The 21,480-nt window shown below is 48.0% G+C and overlaps 1 protein-coding gene across 1 annotated transcript; it reads left to right on the top strand.

Annotated features, from left to right (window-relative positions):
- Window positions 1-391: 391 nt before the first annotated feature.
- Window positions 392-19,694, top strand: LOC138758327 (ras-related protein Rab-35-like). The gene is made up of 6 exons (XM_069927088.1): window positions 392-586; window positions 15,766-15,816; window positions 16,129-16,252; window positions 16,877-17,001; window positions 17,418-17,542; window positions 18,732-19,694. The coding sequence occupies exons 1-6, from the start codon at window positions 532-534 to the stop codon at window positions 18,858-18,860; spliced, it is 609 nt and encodes a 202-aa protein (XP_069783189.1). The 5' UTR covers window positions 392-531; the 3' UTR covers window positions 18,861-19,694.
- Window positions 19,695-21,480: the final 1,786 nt, after the last annotated feature.

The raw sequence follows: 21,480 nt of genomic DNA, 5'->3' as shown, positions 1-21,480 counted from the left end.
CCTCCCCTTCCCCCTCCCCTCCCCTTCCCTTCCCTCCCCTCCCCTTCCCCTTCCCCCTCCCCTCCCCTTCCCTTCCCTCCCCTCCCCTTCCCCCCTCCCCTCCCCTTCCCCCCCTTCCCCCCCTCCCCCCCCTCCCCTCCCCTTCCCCCCCTCCCCCCCCTCCCCTCCCCTTCCCCCCCTCCCCCCCCTCCCCTCCCCTTCCCCCCCTCCCCCCCCTCCCCTCCCCTTCCCCCCCTCCCCCCCCTTCCCTCCCCTTTCCCTTCCCCCTCCCCTTCTCCCTGCCACTCTCCTCCGTCAGTCACTATCCCCGTTACCCGGGTAACTTGTGACGCCGCCAGACGCCGCATGCGCGGCCCCGCCTCACCACTCTGTCCCCCGGCGCGGTGACGTGTCAGGCCACCGGCGCGCTGTCGTCACGGGCGGACGGGCCTCGGCGGCGGCAGTGGCGGCGTCGGGACGGATCGGCGGCGGCGTCGGGACGGAGCGGAGGGGCGGGCGGCCAAGCCCGGGTTGTGCCCCGGGGACGCCTCCATGGCGGCCAGAGACTACGACCATCTCTTCAAATTGCTCATCATCGGCGACAGCGGTGAGATGGGAGGGGCGGGGGAACCGTATGGGACTGACCGTTCGGCCCACACGGACTCTGCTAACCCACTCACTCTCCCTCTATTCTACCCTGTCCCTTCCCCCACTCCCTTCTCCCTCTTTTCTATCCCATCCCTCACTCCCCTCTCTCTCATTCCCCTCTCCCTCTATTCTATCTCATCCTGTCCCTTCCCCCACTCCCCTGTCCCTCTATTCTGTTCCATCCCTGTCCCTTCCCTCACTCCCCTCTCCCTCTATTCTATCCTATCCCTGTCCCTTCCCTCACTCCCCTCTCCCTCTATTCTATCCTATCCCTGTCCCTTCCCTCACTTTCTCTCCCTCTATTCTACCTCATCTTCAAAGTTGCTGATCCAATTTACCACATTATCATCCAGATCGTTGATACAGACGACAAAAAACAATGTTCCCAGCTCCAATCCCTGAAACACCCCACTGGTCACAGGCCTCCAGTCTGAGAAGGAACTGTCCACTACTGGTCTCCGTCTTCTCCCACACAGCCAATTTCAAATTCAGTTTACAACCTCTCCAAGGATAACCTTCTGAACTAAACTCCCATGCGGGACCTTGTCATGTAGACAACATCCACAGCCTTTCCTTCTTCTACCTTCTTGGTAACCTCCTCGAAAAACTCGACAAGATTTGTTAAACATGATCTAACGCGCACAAAGCCATGCTGACTGTCCAAGTACATATATATTCCTACCTCTCAGAACTCTTTCCAATAACTTCCCTCCCTTCACTTTGTACAGACATCCTCTGGTGTTTGCTACTCCTGCCCTTGGAAACAAATGCTGACCATCCATCTTATCTGTACCACTCAGACTTCTATCAAGTCTCCTCTCATCCTTCCTTGCTCCAAAGAGAAACGTCCCAGCTCTGCTAACCTTGCCTCATTAGACATGTTTCCCAATCCAGGTAACATCCTGGTGAATCTCCTCTGCCCCCTGGTCTGTAGCTTCCCCATCCTTCCTGTAATGAGGTGACTAGAACTGAACACAACGCTCCAAGTGGGGGGTCTCACCAGAGATTTATAAGGCTGTAACCTCACAGCTCCTAAACTGAACCCCCCGACTAATGAAGCCCAGCATCCCATTGGTATTCTTAACTGTCCAATCAATCTGCGCGTGGGATATTGTATGGATCTGGACCCCAAGGTCCCTCTGTTCCCCAGCACTGTTAAGTATCCTGCCATAAACCCTTCTGGTTTGACCTTCCAAAATACATCAGCTCACGCTTAACTGCATTGAACTCCATCGGCCACCTCTTTTCCACCCCCCCCCCAACCAAACTCCCTATCCCACCTCCATCTGTCGCAACCTATGATGACTTTCTACCCCAACCATTCTCAATCATCTTTCGATTACGGCCTCCCCACCCCCAAGTCACTGGTGAAGGTTTTTTGGGGCCCCCTTCCATGTGAAACGGTCAGGTTTTGGTCTCTTCCGCACCCGTACCAACTGCATTAAAAAAAAACCCTGAGGGAAAGTATTTACGGTGCGTGAGTTGGAAAGAAAATCACTTCAATGATCTGTGGCTGCCCCGGCGGGCAGGCGCCCGTTGAGAATGGCTGTTCCACACTATTCACAACATCTTCAACCTTTGTGTCATCTCTCTCTCTCTGAGACACCACCTCACTCTGTTGAAGCCCACCCGCCGCTCTGTATAACCATCATAGCACAGAAATGGGCCAGCTCTTCCAACCTTTGCCCATTCCACTGCCACAATCTTTTTTGCTGAATGGCAATATAAGGAAATCCATTTGGAATGGGAACGTACCCAGAGAAGCCTTGAGAAAACCGATGGTTGCCAACGGTTGCCTGATTCTAAGAAATATTATCTTGGAGCTCAGTCGAGGTTCCTCGCATCCTTCTGTGAGGGGGGGGGGATCTACCCACCTGGGGGCAAATGGGGGAGGGGACGGCGAAGGATTTCACAAACAAATGGGAGGCCAAATTAATAGCGAAAGTACTGGATAAGCCCACCTTGAAAGACCTGATTAAAATCTGGCACCAGATAGTGAGTGTGTTGGAGAGAAAGTGGAGATATCGCCTGAGGCACCACCGAGTCAAAATGAATCGGTGCCCATGAGCAAGGGCAATAAAATCCTGAAGATTTGACACGGGCAGGGCATCCGACATTCAGGACGGCTGTGAGGGGAGATGGCTTATGTCCTTCGAGCAGCTAAAGGGGCAAATATGATTTGTCTTATGGGACCTTTCACTGTATCCTCCCATTAAGATCATTCCGAAGGGACAGGTGAGGCCCTACAATGACCCACCTACACCTGGTGAGGTTGAAGGGTTACTCCGACCCAAATTTATATCAAGAATGTACTCCCAAGGTGAAAGCCCCCAACAGAGGTGCTGGACCTGGATATCACAATTGACGAGGGATGTTGGTTGGCTTGCTGTAGAGACGGTTACCAACTTGATGCAGACTGGTCCTGCACCAGCTCTGCCTCACTCTGCAAAAGAAAATCCACGAGGCAAAGCCAGAGGTGCTGGAGACATGCTTCAGGGATGGAGTGGAGCCGGGATTGTGCACCCTGGCCCTGCGCAAAGATGACCCCGTTCTGGCAGGATTTAGCTGACGTCCTAACCAGTATAACGAAGGCAGCCTTCCTGCCAGACGCATCGTTGTACCTGCTGGGGAACCTCATGGATATAAGCTACAAGTTAACCAAATTCCAAATTCAATTCGTATTGAATGGTATCTTTGTCCATAGCAAAAAAAATGCCTGAAATCTGACACCCCCACCTACCCCCAACTTCATAGCAGCAAATGGATGACTGAGATCTTTTGGAACTGGCACAGCCCTTTTGTTAAACTAAGCCAGCCTGCACCGTGACCTGAACCCGGCCCATAACCTTCCACACCCCCTCATCCATAGACCTCGAGTCTACGCCAAGCACCTTCTCCCACCTCGACCCAATGACCCGCACCCGGCCCATAACCTTGCACACCCCCCTCATCCATACACCTCCATTCCACGCCGAGCACCTTCTCCCACCTCGTCCCAATGACCTGCACCCGGCCCATAACCTTCTACACCCCCCTCATCCATAGACCTTTCCAACTTTTCCTTCAATATTAAAATCCAGCCCACATCGACCACCTTGGCCGGAAGCTCATTCCATACTCCCACTGCTCTCTGAGTAAAGAAAGTCCCCCTCATGTTTTCCCCCTTCAATCACAATCCATGTCCTCTTGGTAAAAAGCCTGTCCACATTTCCCTCTGGTTGGCGTGGTGAACGCAATGTTGTCACAGCAGATGCGATCAGGATGGGGATTTGAATCCTGCACTGTCTGTAGGGGGGATCTCTGGTTTCCTCCCACCCTTCGAAACGAACCGGGGCTGTAGGTCAATTGGGCAGCATGGTCGTCATGTGTAATGTTCCTTGCTGACCATGGCGCCTCCAATCTTTGTGCCTTCCTGCAAACCTGCTGTTCCAATTTGACCACATCATCCAGACAGTTGATAGAGATGCTGCTGGACCCTGTCACTCAGTTCCTCAAGTCCCGGCAGTATCTGTGCATCAGTGTCATTGATGATGATAGATGACGGGCCCACGTGCAATCAACAGAGGTCAGGTTTGATTTGGGTGCTCTTTGACGGACTAGTTTTCGGGGTAATTTTTTTCTTTTGAAGAGACGGCAAGAGGATCAGTAAGGGCATGGCACTAGGTGTGATCCACATGGACGTTGGTGAGGTGACAGGCTGGTCCAGAAGGTCAGGAGTCCTGGTTTGTGGGGGAGCGGGTGTTGCTTGTCAAGTAAACATAGAATTGGCTGAACAGAGAAAGTTAGATTTTTTTTTAGATTCCAGATTTATTGCCAGAGTACATCCCTGGCATCACCTATAACCCTCAGATTCTTCTTCCAGTGACCATGGCAGAACAAACCTGACTCAGCGAACACACGTAAATGGATAACGAATGTAAACAAACCGACTGCATCACAGGGAGAGCAAAGAAGATCAATGAAGTGGAGAAGTTGGTCTGTTGTTGAGGGGCCTAGTGCTGGAGAGGCCTGGCGGTGAAAGGGTCTGTCGTTTAGGGGTCTGGCGGCGGAAGGGTCTGTCGTTTAGGGGTCTGGCGGCGGAAGGGTCTGTCGTTTAAGGATCTGGCAGCAGAAGGGTCTATCGTTTAAGGGTCTGGTGGCGGAAGGGTCTGTCGTTAAGGGGTCTGTCAGCGGAGGTATCTCGTTTAGGGATCTGGCGACGGAAGGGTCTGTCATTTAGGGGTCTGGCAGCGGAGGTGTCTGTCGTTTAGGGGTCTGGTGGCGGAAGGGTCTGTCGTTTACGGATAGAAACATAGAAGATAGGAGCAGGAGTAGGTCATTCGACCCTTCGAGCCTGCTCCACCATTCAACGAGATCATGGCTGTCCCCGCCTTCTCTCCGTAACCTTTAATACCCTTATACTGAAGAAATATATCTAATTCCCTCTTAAATATATTGCCTCTACTGCCCTCTTTGGCAATGAATTCCACAGATTCACCACCCTCTGGGTAAAGAAATTCCTCCTCATCTCGGTCCTAAATGCTTTGCCTATTATCCTCAAACCATGGCCCTGGGTTCTGGATTTTCCCATCCTTGGAAACATCCCATCTGCATCCATTCTGTGTCAGAATTTTATATGTCTCTATGAGATCCCCTCTCAATCTTCTAAACTCCAGCGAGTACAATCCCAATTTGCGCAATCTTTCCTCATAAGTCATTCCTGCCATTCCAGGTATCAGCCTGGTGAATCGCCTCTGCACTCCCTCCATTGCAAGAACATCCTTCCTTAGATAAGGTGACCAAAACTGCACACAATACTCCAGGTGTGGTCTCACCAAGGCCCTGTACAGCTGCAGTAAGGTATCCTTGTTCCTATACTCAAACCCTCTTGATATGAAGGCCAACATACCATTTGCCTTTTTAACCACCTGCTGTACCTGCATGCTCGCCTTCAGAGACTGGTGTACAAGTACCCCTAGGTCTCTCTGCACTTCCCCATCTCTTAATCTATTGCCATTCAAATAGTAATATGCCCTCCGGTTTGTATTACCAAAGTGGATAACCTCACATTTATCCACATTGTAGTGCATTTGCCATGTATCTGCCCAGTCCCTCAATTTATCCAAATCACACTGGAGCTTCCTGACCCCCTCTTCCGTGCACACAACCCCTCCTAGCTTAGTGTCATCTGCAAATTTGGAGATATTACATCCAATCCCCTCACCCAGATCATTAATGTAAATTGTGAACAGCTGGGGTCCCAGTACAGATCCCTGTGGCACCCCATTGTTCACCGCCTGCCACTTAGAAAATGAGCCATTTATCCCAACTCTCTGTCTTCTACCTGCCAGCCAGTTCTCAATCCACATCAATACTTTGCCCCCAATCCCATGAGCCTTGATTTTGTAAGCCAGTCGTTTATGTGGGACCTTATCGAAGGCCTTTTGGAAGTCCAGGTACACCACATCCACTGGCTCTCCCCCATCTATTTTACCTGTCACCATCTCAAAGAATTCCAATAGATTTGTCAAGCACGATTTACCTTTTGTAAATCCATGTTGACTCCGTCCGATCCCTTCTATGCTAGTCATATGCTCCGCTATTCCATCCTTAATAATGGATTCCATCATTTTGCCCACTACTGATGTAAGACTCATCGGCCTATAATTCCCCGCTTTTTCTCTACCCCCCTTTTTAAATAGTGGGGTAACATTAGCTACCCTCCAATCCATGGGTACTGATCCTGAGTCTATCGAGTTCTGGAAAATAATTCTTAAAGCATCTGCTAACTAACTGAATGGCCACTTCCTTAAGTACCCTAGGATGTAGATTATCAGGCCCTTGGGATTTATCTGCCTTCAATCCCATCAATTTCCCCATGTCCTTAGAGATACTGATTTCTTTCAGTTCCTCCCTTGCATTAGTCTCTATGTTTCCCAACATCCTTAGGAGGTTATTTGTATCCTCTCTTGTAAAAACAGAACTAAAGTAAGAATTTAATTGGTCTGCCATTTCCTTATTCCCCATTATATATTCCCCTGATTCCGACTGCAAAGAACCTACTCTGGATTTCACCAATCTTTTCCTCTTGACATATTTATAAAAGCTTTTGCAGTCGGTTTTTATATTTGCCGCAAGCTTACTTTCGATATTTATTTTTGCTCTCTTGATTAATCCCTTTGTCCTTCTTTGGTGCATCTTGAACTGCTCCCAGTCTTCGGTTGTGGTACTTTTTTGGCCAATTGATATGCTCTCTCTTTGGACCTAATGCTGTGTCTAATTTCCCTTGTTATCCACGGTTGAGTCACCTTTTTTGGTTTATTTTTATGCCAAACCGGTATAAACGATTTTTTCAATTTCTCCATTAGATCTGTGAATGCTTTCCATTGTCTATCCACAGTCAACTCCCCCATAAACACCACCCAATCAATCTTACTCAACTCCCGTCTCATACCATCATAAGTCCCTTTATTTAAATTCAGGACCTTAGTCTCGGTTTTAATTTCATCACTCTCCATGTCGAGTGAGAATTCGATCATATTGTGATCGCTCCTACCCAAAGGGCCTCGTACAACAAGATTGTTGATTAGCCCCTTATCATTGCATAATACCCAATCTAAAATGGCCTGCTCCCGAGTTGGTTCCTCGACATATTGGTCTAGATAACCGTCCCTTAAACATTCAAGGAATTCCTCCTCCTCAGTATTTTTACTAATTTGGCTAGTCCAATCTATATGCAAATTAAAGTCTCCCATGATGACAGCTGTTCCCTTATTGCACGCTTTTCTAATTTCTCTTTTAATGCCTTCCCTCACCTCTACACTACCATTTGGAGGCCTATATACCACCCCCACTAACGTTTTCCGCCCCTTGCTATTCTTCAGTTCTACCCATATAGATTCCGCATCTTCCGAGTTGATATCCTTTCTGTCAATCATGTCGATCCCTTCTCTCACCATCAATACTACCCCACCCCCTTTTCTTTCTTGCCAATCCCTCCTAAATATCGTATACCCCGGGATGTTAAGTTCCCAGGCTTGCCCACCCTGCAGCCATGTTTCTGCAATCCCAATCAAATCATATTTGTTTATCTCAATTTCCACAGCTAATTCATCTACCTTGTTCCGAATGCTTCTTGCATTAAGATATAAAGCCTTCAGATTTGTTTTTTTCATCCTCCTTGCTCTTTCTGATTTTTTACTTTCGCTGCCTAACCTAACTTTTCCTGTTCTATCTTTTTTGTCCTTTGCCCTATCATACAGGTTCCCACCCCCCTGCCAAATTAGTTTAAACCGCACCCGACGGCTGTACCAAACCTAGCTGCCAATATATTGACCCCTTTTGGGTTTAAGTGTAACCCATCCTTCTTGTAGAGGTCATGCCTTCCCCAAAAGAGATCCCAATGATCCAAGAAGCCAAAACCCTGTCCTTTACACCAGCCCCTCAGTCACACATTCATTTTTCCACATTCATTTTTCTTAACCTTCCATTTTTGTCCTCAGTTGCACTTGGCACAGGTAGCAAACCAGAGATCACCACCCTGGCTGTCCTATTTCTTAGTTTCTGTCCTAGCTCTCTGTAATCCTTTTTCAGTACTTCTGTCATTTAGGGGTGTGGCGGCGGAAGGGTCTGTCATTAGGGGTCTGGCGGCGGATGGGTCTGTCATTTAGGGGTCTGGCAGCGGAGGTGTCTGTCGTTTAGGGGTCTGGCGGCGGAAGGGTCTGTCATTTAGGGATCTGTCGTTTAGGGGTGTGGCGGCAGAAGGGTCTGTCGTTTAGGGGTCTGGCGCCGGAGGGGTCTGGCAGCGGAAGGGTCTGTCGTTTAGAGGTCTGGCGGCGGAAGGGTCTGTCGTTTAAGTGTCTGGCGGCGGAAAGGTCTTGTTTATGGGCCTGGCATGGAGGGCTGGCCACTGTTCTTGAACCTGGCAGGGTGAGTCTTGTGGCTCTTCCCTGATGCCAGCGGCGTGCGCTGGGTGGTGTGGATGTTGCCGCTCGCCTACGGCAATTTTCCCTGAAGGTGTCCTCGGTGGTGGGGAGGGTTTTGCCTGTGGGCTGTGTCCATGACCTTTTGCACGGCTTTCCACTCAGAGGTTGCCACACCAGTAGGGCAGCGCATTTCCCACCACCCTCTGTAGAAATTTGCCAGGATTTCCGGTGTCGTCCCAAACCCCCGCAAACTCCTGAGGAAGTCAAGGCGCTGACATGCTTTCTTCACGACGGGTCCAGAAAAGATCGTCTGAGATAGTGACTCCCAAGAACCTGCATATGCTCCCCCTCCCCACCACTGGTCCCCCCGGTGATCACTGTATCGCGCACCTCTGGTTTACAAGCCAGCTCGCCGCATAGATCGTTGCTGGATCCACTTCTCTCTCTACATTGTTGTCTCCTCTATGTCAGAGAGTCTGTGACGCAGGCTGGGTGATTGTTTTGCCGAGCACCTCAGCTCTGTCTGCCGCAACAACCTGGATCTCCCAGAACCCCTCTCATTTCAGTCCCCCACCCCCATCGTATACCCTTGCTTTTTTTTTTAATTTTTATTTTTCACACTATAAATCACATTGATCAAGATACATACATTTTCCTTTTCAAATATATACAGTGTCATTTTCTCCCCCTCCTCCCTCTTCCCATCCCACCTTCCCTACCTCCCCTCCCATTCATTTAAAGTTCAGAATCTAAGATACATCAAACCCGTCAAACAATGTTGTCACTCAATAAAAATAAACAAGAAATTCCACTGAGTCAGTTCTTTTCATTCTCTTCTCCTTCTGTCATTTTAGGTGGTAGATGTCCCCGATAGGTTTTCTCTATTGTGTTTCATGTATGGTTCCCATATTTGTTCAAATATTGTAATATTATTTCTTAAATTATGTTATTTTTTCTAATGGAATACATGTATTCATTTCTATATACCATTGTTGTATTCTCAAGTTATCTTCTAATTTCCAGGCTGACATAATACATTTTTTTGCTACAGCTAGGGCTATCATAACAAATCTTTTTTGTGCACCATCCAAATCAAGTCCAAATTCTTTGTTTTTTATGTTACTTAGGAGGAAGATCTCTGGGTTTTTTGGTATATTGCTTTTTGTTTCATATCTGGTTTAGATCTTCCCAAACTTTTTTCACTTTCTCACATGTCCAGATTGCATGAATTGTTGTTCCCATTTCCTTTTTACAGCGAAAACATCTGTCAGATACTGTTGGGTCCCATTTATTTAACTTTTGAGGTGTAATGTTTAGCCTGTGTATCCAGTTATATTGTATCATACGTAACCTCGTATTTATTGTATTTCTCATAGTTCCAGAGCATAACTTCTCCCATGTTTCCTTCTTTATCTTTATGTTATCTTGTTCCCATTTTTGTTTAGTTTTACCATTTGTTTCCTCATTCTCCTTTTCTTGTAGTTTAATATACATGTTATAAATTTTTTGATTATCATTGTGTCTGTAATCACATTCAAAATTACTTCCCTCTGGTAACCTCAGTCTGCTTCCCAATTTGTCCTTCAAGTAGGATTTCAGTTGGTAGTATGCCAACACTGTATCGTGAGTTATATTATATTTATCCTTCATTTGTTCAAAGGATAATAATTTATTTCCCGAAAAGCAATTTTCTATTCTTTTGATCCCTTTTTTCTCCCATTCTCTAAAGGAAAGGTTATCTATTGTAAAAGGATTTAGCTGATTTTGCGTCAGTATTAGTTTTGGTAGTTGGTAATTTGTTTTATTCCTTTCTACATGAATCTTCTTCCAAATATTGAGCAGATGATGTAATACTGGAGAATTCCTACGTTGTACCAATTTTTCATCCCATTTATATACGTTCAGGTATCTTCTCCCCTATTTTATCTCGTTCTAATCTAGTCCAATCTGGATTTTCGCTTGTTTGATAAAAATCTGATAGGTATCTTAATTGTGCGGCTCAATAATAATTTTTAAAGTTTAGCAGTTGTAAGCCTCCTTGTTTATACCATTCTGTTAATTTATCTAGTGCTATCCTTGGTTTCCCCCCTTTCCATAAAAATTTCCTTATTATTTTCTTTAACTCCTTGAAGAATTTGTCTGTCAAGTGTATTGGCAATGCCTGAAATAGGTATTGTATCCTTGGGAAAATGTTCATTTTAATACAGTTTATCCTTCCTATTAGTGTTAGTGGTAAGTCTTTCCAATGCTCTAAGTCGTCTTGTAATTTTTTCATTAGTGGATAATAGGTGAGTTTATATAGATGGCCGAGGTTTTTATTTTTTTGTATACCTAGGTATCGTATTGCTTGCGTTTGCCATCTGAATGGTGATTCTTTCTTAAATTTTGAGAAATCCGCATTATTCATTGGCATTGCTTCACTTTTATTTGCGTTAATCTTGTATCCCGACTCTTCTCCATATTCCTTCAATTTCTTATGTAATTCTTTTATTGATATTTCTGGTTCTGTTAAGTATACTATAACGTCATCTGCAAATAAACTGATTTTATATTCCTTGTCTTTTATTTTTATCCCTTTTATTTTAATTTCTGTTCTTATCAGTTCTGCTAGTGGTTCTATGGCTAACGCGAACAGTAAGGGCGATAGTGGGCATCCCTGCCTTGTTGATCTGCTTAAGTTAAATTGTTTTGATATATATCCATTTACTGTCACTTTCGCCAATGACCCCTTATATAATGCTTTAATCCAATTAATATATTTCTCTGGTAAGCTGAATTTTTGTAGTACTTTGAATAATTAATTCCATTCTACTCTGTCAAAGGCCGCCTCTGCGTCTAAAGCAACCGCTACTGTTGGAGCTTTATTTCCTTCTACTGCATGAATTGTTAATAAATTTACAAATATTGTCTGTTGTTCGTCTTTTTTTAATAAATCCAGTTTGGTCTAGATTTACTATTTTTGGTACATAGTCGGCTAATCTGTTTCCTAATAGTTTAGCTATTATCTTATAATCTGTGTTAAGTAAAGATATTGGTTTATAAGATGCTGGTGCGAGTGGATCTTTCCCTGTCTTTGGTATTACTGTAATTATTGCTGTTTTGCATGAATCTGGTAAGCTTTGTGTTTTATCAATCTGGTTGATTACTTCTAGGAGGGGAGGAATTAATAAATCTTTAAATGTTTTATAGAATTCTATTGGGAATCCATCCTCTCCTGGTGTTTTAATATTTGGTAGTTTTTTTATTATCTCTTGTATTTCTACTATTTCAAATGGTTCTGTTAATTTATTTTGTTTCTATGTTTGTAATTTCAGTAGTTCAATTTTAGTTAAAAATTCATCTATTTTGTCTTCTCTCCCATCATTTTCAGTTTGATATAATTGTTCGTAGAATTCTCTGAAGTTTTCATTCATCTCCGTTGGATTATACGTGATTTGCTTGTCTTTTCTCCTTGATGCCAATACCATTCTCTTAGTTTGTTCTGTCTTAAGCTGCCACGCTAGAATTTTTTGTGTTTTTTCTCCTTGTTCATAATATTTGTTTTGTCTTCATTATGTTCTTCTCTACCTTATATGTTTGTAGTGTTTCATGTTTTATTTTTTTATCTGCCAATTCTCTTCTTTTAGTTGTGTCTTCCTTCATTGCTAATTCTTTTTCTATATTTGCTATTTCCCTTTCCAAATGCTCTGTTTCCTGATTGTAGTCCTTCTTCATCTTGGTTACATAACTTATTATTTGCCCTCTGATGAACGCTTTCATTGCATCCCATAGTATAAACTTATCTTTAACTGATTCCGTATCTATTTCAAAGTACATTTTAATTTGTCGTTCAATTAATTCTCTAAAATCCTGCCTTTTAAATAGCATGGAGTTTAATCTCCATCTATACATTCTTGGAGGGATGTCCTCTAACTCTATTGTCAATATCAGGGGTGAGTGGTCAGATAATATTCTAGCTTTATATTCTGTTTTCCTAACTCTATCTTGCATGCGAGCTGATAACAGGAATAGGTCTATTCTTGAGTATGTTTTATGTCTGCCTGAATAATATGAATATTCCTTTTCCTTTGGGTGTTGTTTCCTCCATATATTCAAAAGTTGCATTTCTTGCATTGATTTAATTATAAATTAAGTTACTTTGTTCTTTCTGTTAATTTTTTTCCCAGTTTTATCCATGTTTGAATCCAAATTAAGGTTGAAATTCCCCCCTATTAGTATTTTCCCTTGCGTGTCTGCTATCTTCAAAAAGAAATCTTGCATAAATTTTTGATCTTCTTCATTAGGTGAATATACATTGAGTAAATTCCAAAACTCTGAATATATCTGACATTTTATCATTACATATCTCCCTGCTGGATCTATTATTTTCTCTTCTATTTTGATTGGTACATTTTTACTGATTAATATAGCTACTCCTCTAGCTTTTGAATTATATGACGCTGCTGTTACATGTCCTATCCAATCTCTCTTTAATTTCTTGTGCTCCACTTCAGTTAAGTGTGTTTCTTGTACGAATGCTATATCAATTTTTTCTTTTTTCAGTAAATTTAGCAGTTTCTTCCTTTTTATTTGGTTATGTATTCCGTTAATATTTAAAGTCATATAGTTCAACATAGCCATTTCATACTTTGTTTATCTTTCCTTTCCGTTGCCTCATCATCACCTTTCCTTCTTATCCATTTCTTCTTTCTTTTTTTGAACACTTTATAAGACAACATTTCTAAAACATCAAACATTTCCCTTATTCTCCTATCTAAAATTTCTTTAACCCCATTATCCCCTCCCCTTCCTGAGTTGCCCTTTATCCCTTGTCGGGCAACCACATCTCCCCTCTCCATTTGGATTTGCGAATTCATTCGCGTCAACTGATTTCGCAGTGACCGTAACTCTTCCCCACCCAGCCCCCCCCACAGAAAAGATTTTAATTTTCATATACAACAAAGGTCACTCTCTTAATCTTCCCCTTCTTTCCCTTCTTAGTTCTTACCTATATTCTATTTTTTTTAATATATACATACACATACATATATATATATATATATATATATATACCTACATACACACATACATATAGTTTGTGATCATTTTTGTTCTCGTTACATATCTTCCTCTCTCTGTCTGTTTTGTAGTTGTTCTGCAAATTTTCTTGCTTCCTCCGGATCCAAGAATAGTCTGTTTTGCTGCCCTGGAATAACTATTTTAAGTACCGCTGGATACTTTAGCATAAATTTATATCCTTTTTTCCATAGGATCGTTTTTGCTGCATTAAACTCCTTCCTCTTCTTCAGGAGTTCAAAACTTATATCTGGATAGAAAAAAATTTTTTGACCTTTGTATTCCAGTGTTTTTTTTGTCTTCTCTTATTTCCTCATTGCTTTCTCCAATACATTTTCTCTTGTATATCTTAAGAATTTTACTAGAATGGATCTTGGTTTTTGTTGTGGTTGTGGTTTAGGGGCTAATGTTCTGTGTGCCCACTCTATTTCCATTTCTTCCTGTAGTTCTGGTCTTCCTAGGACCCTGGGGATCCATTCTTTTATAAATTCTCTCATATTCTTGCCTTCTTCATCTTCCTTAAGGCCCACTATCTTTATATTATTTCTTCTATTATAATTTTCCATTATATCTATCTTCTGAGCTAACACCTCCTGTGTCTCTTTAACCTTTTTATCAGATTCTTCTAATTTCTTTTTTTAAGTCCTCTACTTCCATTTCTATGGCTGTTTCTCATTCTTCCACCTTGTCCACTCTTTTTTCTATATCTGTCATGATCATCTCTAATCTGTTCACTTTTTCTTCTGTACTTTTTACTCTTCTTTTTATTTCACTGAATTCTTGTGACTGCCATTCTTTTACTGTTTCCATATATTCTTAAAAATATATCCATTGTCTTGCCCTTCCCTTCATCTTCCATTTCCCTGTGTTCTCCCTCCTCTTCTTCTGAGTCCACTCCAGGATCTGTGTCCTTTACCTCTGTCTCTTCTGGTTTTCTTGTTGGGTTGTTTGTTTTAGTTTGTTGGGTATTTTTGGTCTTCTTATTTTTACTAGAAGTGTCTTGCTGCTGGTCTTCTTCCTCTGGGTTGGTCATCTGTTGTTTCTTTGATTTCTTTTTACTCTCTTTCTTGCTCTCGTTATTTTCTGCGTTTTCCTCTTGCTGCTTTGTTGTGGCTGTCAATCTCAGCTGTGGAGATCGACTCCTCAGCTGTGGAGATCGACTCCTCAGCTGGTCCCCCCTCCCGTCAGTGTTATTTCTGTCTTGCGCGGTTGCGCACTTTTGTTTGGCTCCGTGAGCCATTTTTGTAGTCCCGAGTTCGGGGCTTCAACTGACCTTAGGGAGCGGGCTTCTCTCTCCGCGGCGGGCCTCCTCGGACATGTAAGGCCTTCACCTTCTTCTTCCGACGTCCTTACTTCTTCTCTTCTTCCCGTTGCTTTTGGCTTTTCTTTTTTCGCTGCCATTTTCTCCACACCTTTATTTTCACTTTATTTTGGTTTATGTGTTTGTGCCTTCGTTTTTTCACTGTCTTTTTTTTACTTTTCTGGAGAGTGCTGGAGTTCCCCGTCCGGCCACTACTCCATCACGTGCCTCCTCTCCCTGCCGAACCTTCTTAGTGATGGAGGCCCCAGGTCAGATCCTCAAGAGAGACGTGGACAACCCTCTCCACTGCAGACCCCACGATGAGGACTGCCTCGTGTTCTCTCAGTTTCCCCTTCCACGGGACCCTGAGTCTTGCAAACACCGAGTGCAAGGTTGCACCACTCCACCAACCCATCTTCCTTTTGCCTGTGTGCTTCGTGGTGGTGGGGGGGGGGGGGGTGGGGGGAGGTGCAGGGAGAGAGGGCACAGATCATAACGAGACCTTGATGAAGTGGGAATCATTCCTGGCAGGAAGGAGGTGCCATTTCAGGGACATAAGAAATGGGCCATTCAGCCCATTGAATCTGCCCCACCATTCCATCACCCCCCCCCCCCCCCCCCCCCCCCCAGCCCCACTGCCCAGAGGTGAGACACAGAGTGAAGCTCCCTCTCCCTCTCCACTGTCCTGTCATACATTACCGGGGTGGGACACAGAGTGACGATCCCTCTCCCCCATCCCATCATATACACCCGGGGTGAGACACGAAGTGAAGCTCCCACTCCCCCCGTCCCATCACACACTCCTAGGGTGTGACACAGAATGAAGCTCCCTCTCCCCTATTCCGTCAGTGTTTAGTAACCGTGTTGTTCATATTCCAGGAGTGGGGAAGAGCAGTTTGCTGCTTCGTTTTGCAGATAACACATTCTCAGGTAGGACAATCTGTGCGTCAGGTCCCAGAGTGGGACAGTGGGGACGATATGTCTGACATCAGGGGGGTGAAGATTGAGTAGGGGAGGGGTTGGTGGGGAGAGGTGGAGGGGATGGGGTAGGGGGGGAAGGATGGAGGGGTGAGGGCAGAGATGAGGGGAGAGATAGAGAGAGGAAGGGGTAGGGGATTGGGGTGAGGGAATGGGTGTTGTGGACGGGAGTGGGAAGGGGCAGGAATTTGGGGAGGAGAGCTGGGGAGATAGGGGTGAGGCCCATGTACCAACCTCCCCATGCTGATGCTCCCACACCCCCAGGCAGCTACATCACCACCATCGGCGTGGACTTCAAGATCCGCACAGTGGACGTGCATGGAGAGAAGGTGAAGTTGCAGATCTGGGACACGGCCGGACAGGAGCGGTTTCGGACCATCACCTCCACGTGAGTGTCCACCGCTCCTCCCCTCACCCACACTCTCTCATCTTTAAACTCTCCTTACCCCCCTTCTCCGCCTTTCTCAGCTTTCCTCCCAACTCCCTTGAACAGAGAGATCTTGGGGTATGGGGAACAACATAGTGAACAGTGGGGAGTGTTGTAAAACAGAGAGACTTCGGGGTACGTGGACTGTCACAGTGAACGGTGGGGAGTGTTGTAGAACAGAGAGACCTCGGGATTCGGGGACAAACGCGGTGAACAGTGGGGAGTGTTATAGAGAGACCTCAGGGTACGGGGAACTGACATGGTGAATGGTGGGAGTGTTGGATAACAGGGAGACCTCGGGGTACGTGGACCAACGTGGTGAACGGTGGGGAGTTCGATAGAAAAGAATGGGTGAAAGGGGAGGGGAGAGGGAAGGTTCTGAAGGAAATGGGGGTCTGTTGGTGAAACTGAGGGGGGAACTGGATTGAAGGAACTGCGTCCACTGTCGAGAACGTCGGGGGAGACCGGATCCTGGTTCATCCACTAGGAAGGTGGGGGCAGGAGATTGGCATCTCCTTGGGAACGAGGGGGTTGGCCAAGGTGCCCATTCCCTGCCTGACAACCTCTCCCCTGCCCCCCTTGCAGGTATTACCGCAACACCCACGGCGTGATCGTGGTGTACGATGTCACCAACCCACAGTCCTTTGTCAATGTCAAGAGGTGGCTTCACGAGATCAACCAGAACTGTGACACCGTGGCCAAAGTGCTGGGTGAGGGTGAGGGTATCGAGGGTGGTGAGGATGAGGGGATCTGAGGGGAGGGAGAGGGTGGGGGTGAGAGGTGATGAGGAGCGGGTTGGAGGGGTGGGGTTGAGAGCAAAGGGGAAATGGGGTACAGAAGGGAGGGAAGTTGGTGGGAGAGGGGTGGGGGTGAGGAGGGGTGGGAGAGGGGGGGTGAGAGCTCATTGACGGGGTTGACCGAGGGGGAATGCAGGGAACAGGGTTGGGGGGGAAAAGGGCAGAAGGAAGGGGGAATGGAGGATGGGGAGTGGGGATAGAGTGAAGGGGAGGGGAGGCGCGGTGAGGAAAGGGGGCGCAAGACTCTTACTGTACCCCCACCCTCCTCGTCCCCCTCCTCAGGGACCCTCTCGCTCACCCCTCCCTGACTGTGTTGCCCATTGTGACAGTGGGAAACAAGAGTGAGGATCCGTCCCGGCGCCAGGTCGATCATGGCGACGCCAAGCGCTTCTGTGACCAGCTTGGCATCCGACTGTTCGAGACCAGTGCCAAGGAGAACACCAACGTAGAGGAGGTGAGGGCAGGGACTCAGTCTAATCCCCCTCCCCCTTTGTCTCCACCCTCCCCAAACGTCTCTAACTCCCAGTCCCCACTACGTCTCTAGCCTCCCAGTCCCCCTTCCCCTTTGTCTCTATCCTCCATGTCCCCTCCCCCACATCTCTACCTCCTCATCCCCCTCCTCCTACGTCTCTACCCTTCCGTCCCTCCTCCCCTTCATCCTACATCTCTACCCTACCTGACCCCCCTACGTTTCTACCCCGTTCCCCCTACGTCTCTACCCTCCCCATCACACCCTCCCCCCTACGTCTCTACCTTCCCCATTCCCCTCCTCTTACTTCTGTACCCTCCCCATCCCCCCCTCTCCCTACATCTCTACCTTACCTGTCCACCCTGACCCTATGTCTCTACCTTCCCCCTCCCCCTTCCATCTGCAACCTTCCCATCTCCCGGATCCTCCAGCCCTTCCTTGCCTCTCTCACTCCCCGCTGTGTGGGTGTGTTCAACGTGAGGGTGTGTTTTGCGTTGGGGGGTGTGTTCCCTATGGGGGGGGGGTGTTCCCTATGGTGGGTTTGTGTTCTCTATGGTGGGGGTGTTTTCCCAGTGGGGAGTGTGTTCTCTATGGTGGGGATGTGTTCCCTGTGGGGAGTATGTTCCCCATGCGGAGGAGTGTCCCTGTGGGGAGTATGTTCCCCATGCGGAGGAGTGTCCCTGTGGGGAGTATGTTCCCCATGCGGAGGAGTGTCCCCGTGGGGAGTATGTTCCCCATGCGGAGGAGTGTCCCTGTGGGGGGGAGGCATGTTTCCTGGAGGGGGGAGTGTGTTCCCCAAGGAAGAGGTTTGTTCCACATGGGGAGGATAGTTCCCGAGGGGTGGGTCTGATGGAAAATGCTTCTCAGGGGAGTATTAACCTGTCCCTCACTCACTATTCCCCATCCTCTACCCGCAATCCCAACCCCCTCTCTCTCCCTTCCCTCGTCTATCACTCACACATCTCTCCAACCCCCCTCCGCTCCCCCTTCCCCTCTGCTCCACCTATCCCTCCGCTCCCCATCTCCGCTGCTCCCCTTCCCCTCCACTCCCCCTTTGTCTCTGCTTCACCCTTCCCCTCCGCTCCCCTTCCTACTCTCCCTCAATCCCCTGTTCCTTCTTCCCTTCACCCTCCATTCTCCCCACTTCCCCTTCGTCCCTTCCCCCACCCCCCAGATGTTCAGCGCTGTCACCGCCATGGTGCTGCAGTGTAAGAAGGAGAACCTGGCCCGGCTGCAGCAGAGGAACGAGGTGGTGAAGATCAACAAGCCCAAGAGGAAACCGGCTGTCAAGAAATGTTGCTGATTGATGGGTGGGGGTGAGAGTGGGGGCGGCCAGACCCTGGGGAAGACCACTCCCCTCCCCTCCCGTCGTCTCTCAACCACTAGGGGGAGCACCAGCACTAGGCCTGGAGGCTCCCTCCACGTCCTCTTGCCCCCTCCAGGTCCTCTTGCCTACCCCGGCACCTGTCCTGGTCAAGCTGCTGGCCTGTGGCTCCCTCGGGTACATACCCCAGGGTCCGAAGGATCTGCCGTGTGTTCACTCGCTTCCTGTGGCTGACACCACAGGGTCCAAGGGTGGGCTACTCGCAGCAACTGGATCACGGTCATAGGTCACCCAGGTCCTGGGGATCAGTTAGGTGTTCAGTGGATTGTTTTGGTGGATCCCAGAGGGATAGACCCCTCCACGTGCGACCAAAACTCCCCTCCCTGTAACACTAAACACACCCCGTGACGCTGACACTCCCCATAAGACTGACACTCCCTGTGACACTAAACACTCCCCATGAAGCTGACATTCCCCGTGACGCGGACGTTCCCCATGTAGCTGACATTCCCCGTGACGCGGACACAATTGTACCTGTGACGACATCATTCCCTTTGGGAATGTTGAACTGGGGAAACCCTGTCTGATCTGTATCACTCTTTCCCTCTGATCTATATCGTCAATCAACTAACCCGATCGTGGATCAACTTGCACTAATTCTGTATCGCCGATCGTGTATCGCGGATTGCGGCGCTTTCGCCCGCTGCCTGTAATATTTGTACAGAACATTTATTTTGTTGTTGGAGCTGAGAATTATAACCACGAGGTGGGAAACCAATAATGTCTAAAGTAAAATTCATCTGGAGACAGCCATTGTGTGTGATTCAATGGTTTCCCATCCTCCGGGGTTCAAGAAATTCCATCGCCATGGGGGGGGGGGGGGTCCCGACACATCCCCTACCATGGGGGGTCCGACAGCCCTCTCCACAGGCGTTGTGTTCCCCATGGAGGGCTGTATTCCCTATGGTGGGGGTGTATTTCCTATGGTGTTGGGTGTGTTCCCTGTGGAAATTGTGTTCCCTCTGATAGGGGTGTGTTTCCTATGGTGGGGTTGTATTCTGTGTGGGTGATGTTCCCTATGGAGTGTGTGTTCCTCGTGGGGATTGTGTTCCCGATGTTAGGTGTGTGTTCCCTGTGGAGGTTGTTTTCCATGTGGAGGATGTGTTCCCAGTGGGTAATGTGCTCCCTGTGGGAAGTATGTTCCCGATGTGGGGAGGGTGTCCCTGTGAGGGGAGGTGTTCCTGGGGGGAGGAGTGTGGTCCCCATGGAGGCGGTTTGTTACCCTTGGGGGGGTGGGGGGATAGTTCCCAAGGGGTAGGTCTGATGGAAAATGCTTCTAAGGGGAGTATTAACCTGTCCACTACCTACTATTCCCCTTCCTCTACCTGTGATCCCAACCCCCCTCTCCCTTCCCTCGTCTATCACTCACACATCTCCCCAACCCCACCCCGCTCCCCCTTCCCCTCCACTCCCCAACCCCCTTCCGCTTCCCCATCCCCTCTGCTCGCCCCACCCCTCCGCTTGCCCCTATCCCTCCCCTCCCCATCCCCTCTGCTCCCTTTGCCTCCGCTCCCCCTTTGTCTCTTCTTCCCCTCCACTCCCCTTCCTAATCTCCCTCTGTCCCCATTCCTTCTTCCCTTCACCCTCTGTTCTCGCTATTTCGTCGTCCCTTCCCCCACCCCCGATGTTCAATGCTGTCACCGCCATGGTGCTGCAGTGTAAGGAGAACCTGGCCCGCCTGCAGCAGAGGAACGAGATGGTGAAGATCAACAAGCCCAAGAGGAAACTGGCTGTCAAGAAATGTTGCTGATTGGTGGGTGGGGGTGGGAGTGGGGGCGGCCAGACCCTGGAGGAGACCGCTCCCCTCCCCGAACCTCTGTCTCTCAGCCACCAGGGTGAGCGCCAGCACCAGGCCTGGAGGCTCCCTCCACATCCTCTTGCCCACCCTGGCTCCTGTCCTGGTCAAGCTGCTGGCCTGTGGCTCCCTCGGGCACATACCCCAGGGTCCGAAGGATCTTCCGTGTGTTTACTCGCTTCCTTTGGCTGACACCACAGGGTCCAAGGGTGGGCTACTCGCAGAATTCCACTGGAGGATCCCTAGGGCATCTGTCATGTGACCACGGTTGTAGGACCCTGGTCCTGGGGATCAGTCAGGTGTTCAGTGGATTGTTTTGGCAGATCCGAGGGATAGACCCCTCCCCGTGAGACCGACATTCCCCTCCACGTGACATGGACACTCCCCATAGCACTAAAGACTTGTGACGTCTGACACCTGCCCCACCGTGGGGGTCCGACGCCTGCCACACCACGTGGGTCTGACTTCCCTCTCCGCAGTGGGTGTGTTCCCTATGGGAGAGTGTGTATCTACACCCCCCCCCCCCCCCCCACTGTGGGAATCCAACACCCCCCTACCCCCGGGTCAGACGTTAGTTTAGATGTGAACAGTTTTATTAATGTCTCCATTACAACGACTGGGTTGATCAAACCTTCACCTGGTCCCCCCACCCTGATCCCACTCTTCTCCAGACAACCTTCCCCAACCCCAGGTGCCTCACCGTCGACCCCACCCGAGGTCCCTCCCCTCATGTCGGTCCGCACT

Source organism: Narcine bancroftii, chromosome 3, assembly GCF_036971445.1.
Source record: "Narcine bancroftii isolate sNarBan1 chromosome 3, sNarBan1.hap1, whole genome shotgun sequence".
Lineage (NCBI taxonomy): Eukaryota > Metazoa > Chordata > Chondrichthyes > Torpediniformes > Narcinidae > Narcine > Narcine bancroftii.
The sequence above is the reverse complement of the archived record's forward strand: the minus strand, read 5'-3'. Positions and strand labels throughout refer to the sequence as shown.

Excerpts from the sequence above, each read along its gene's own strand:
- LOC138758327 (XM_069927088.1), top strand. The coding sequence starts at position 532 with ATGGCGGCCAGAGACTACGACCATCTCTTCAAATTGCTCATCATCGGC. Across the intron at positions 16,253-16,876 it reads TTTCGGACCATCACCTCCAC|GTATTACCGCAACACCCACG; the intron begins GTGAGTGTCCAC and ends CCCCCCTTGCAG. Across the intron at positions 17,002-17,417 it reads CACCGTGGCCAAAGTGCTGG|TGGGAAACAAGAGTGAGGAT; the intron begins GTGAGGGTGAGG and ends CCATTGTGACAG.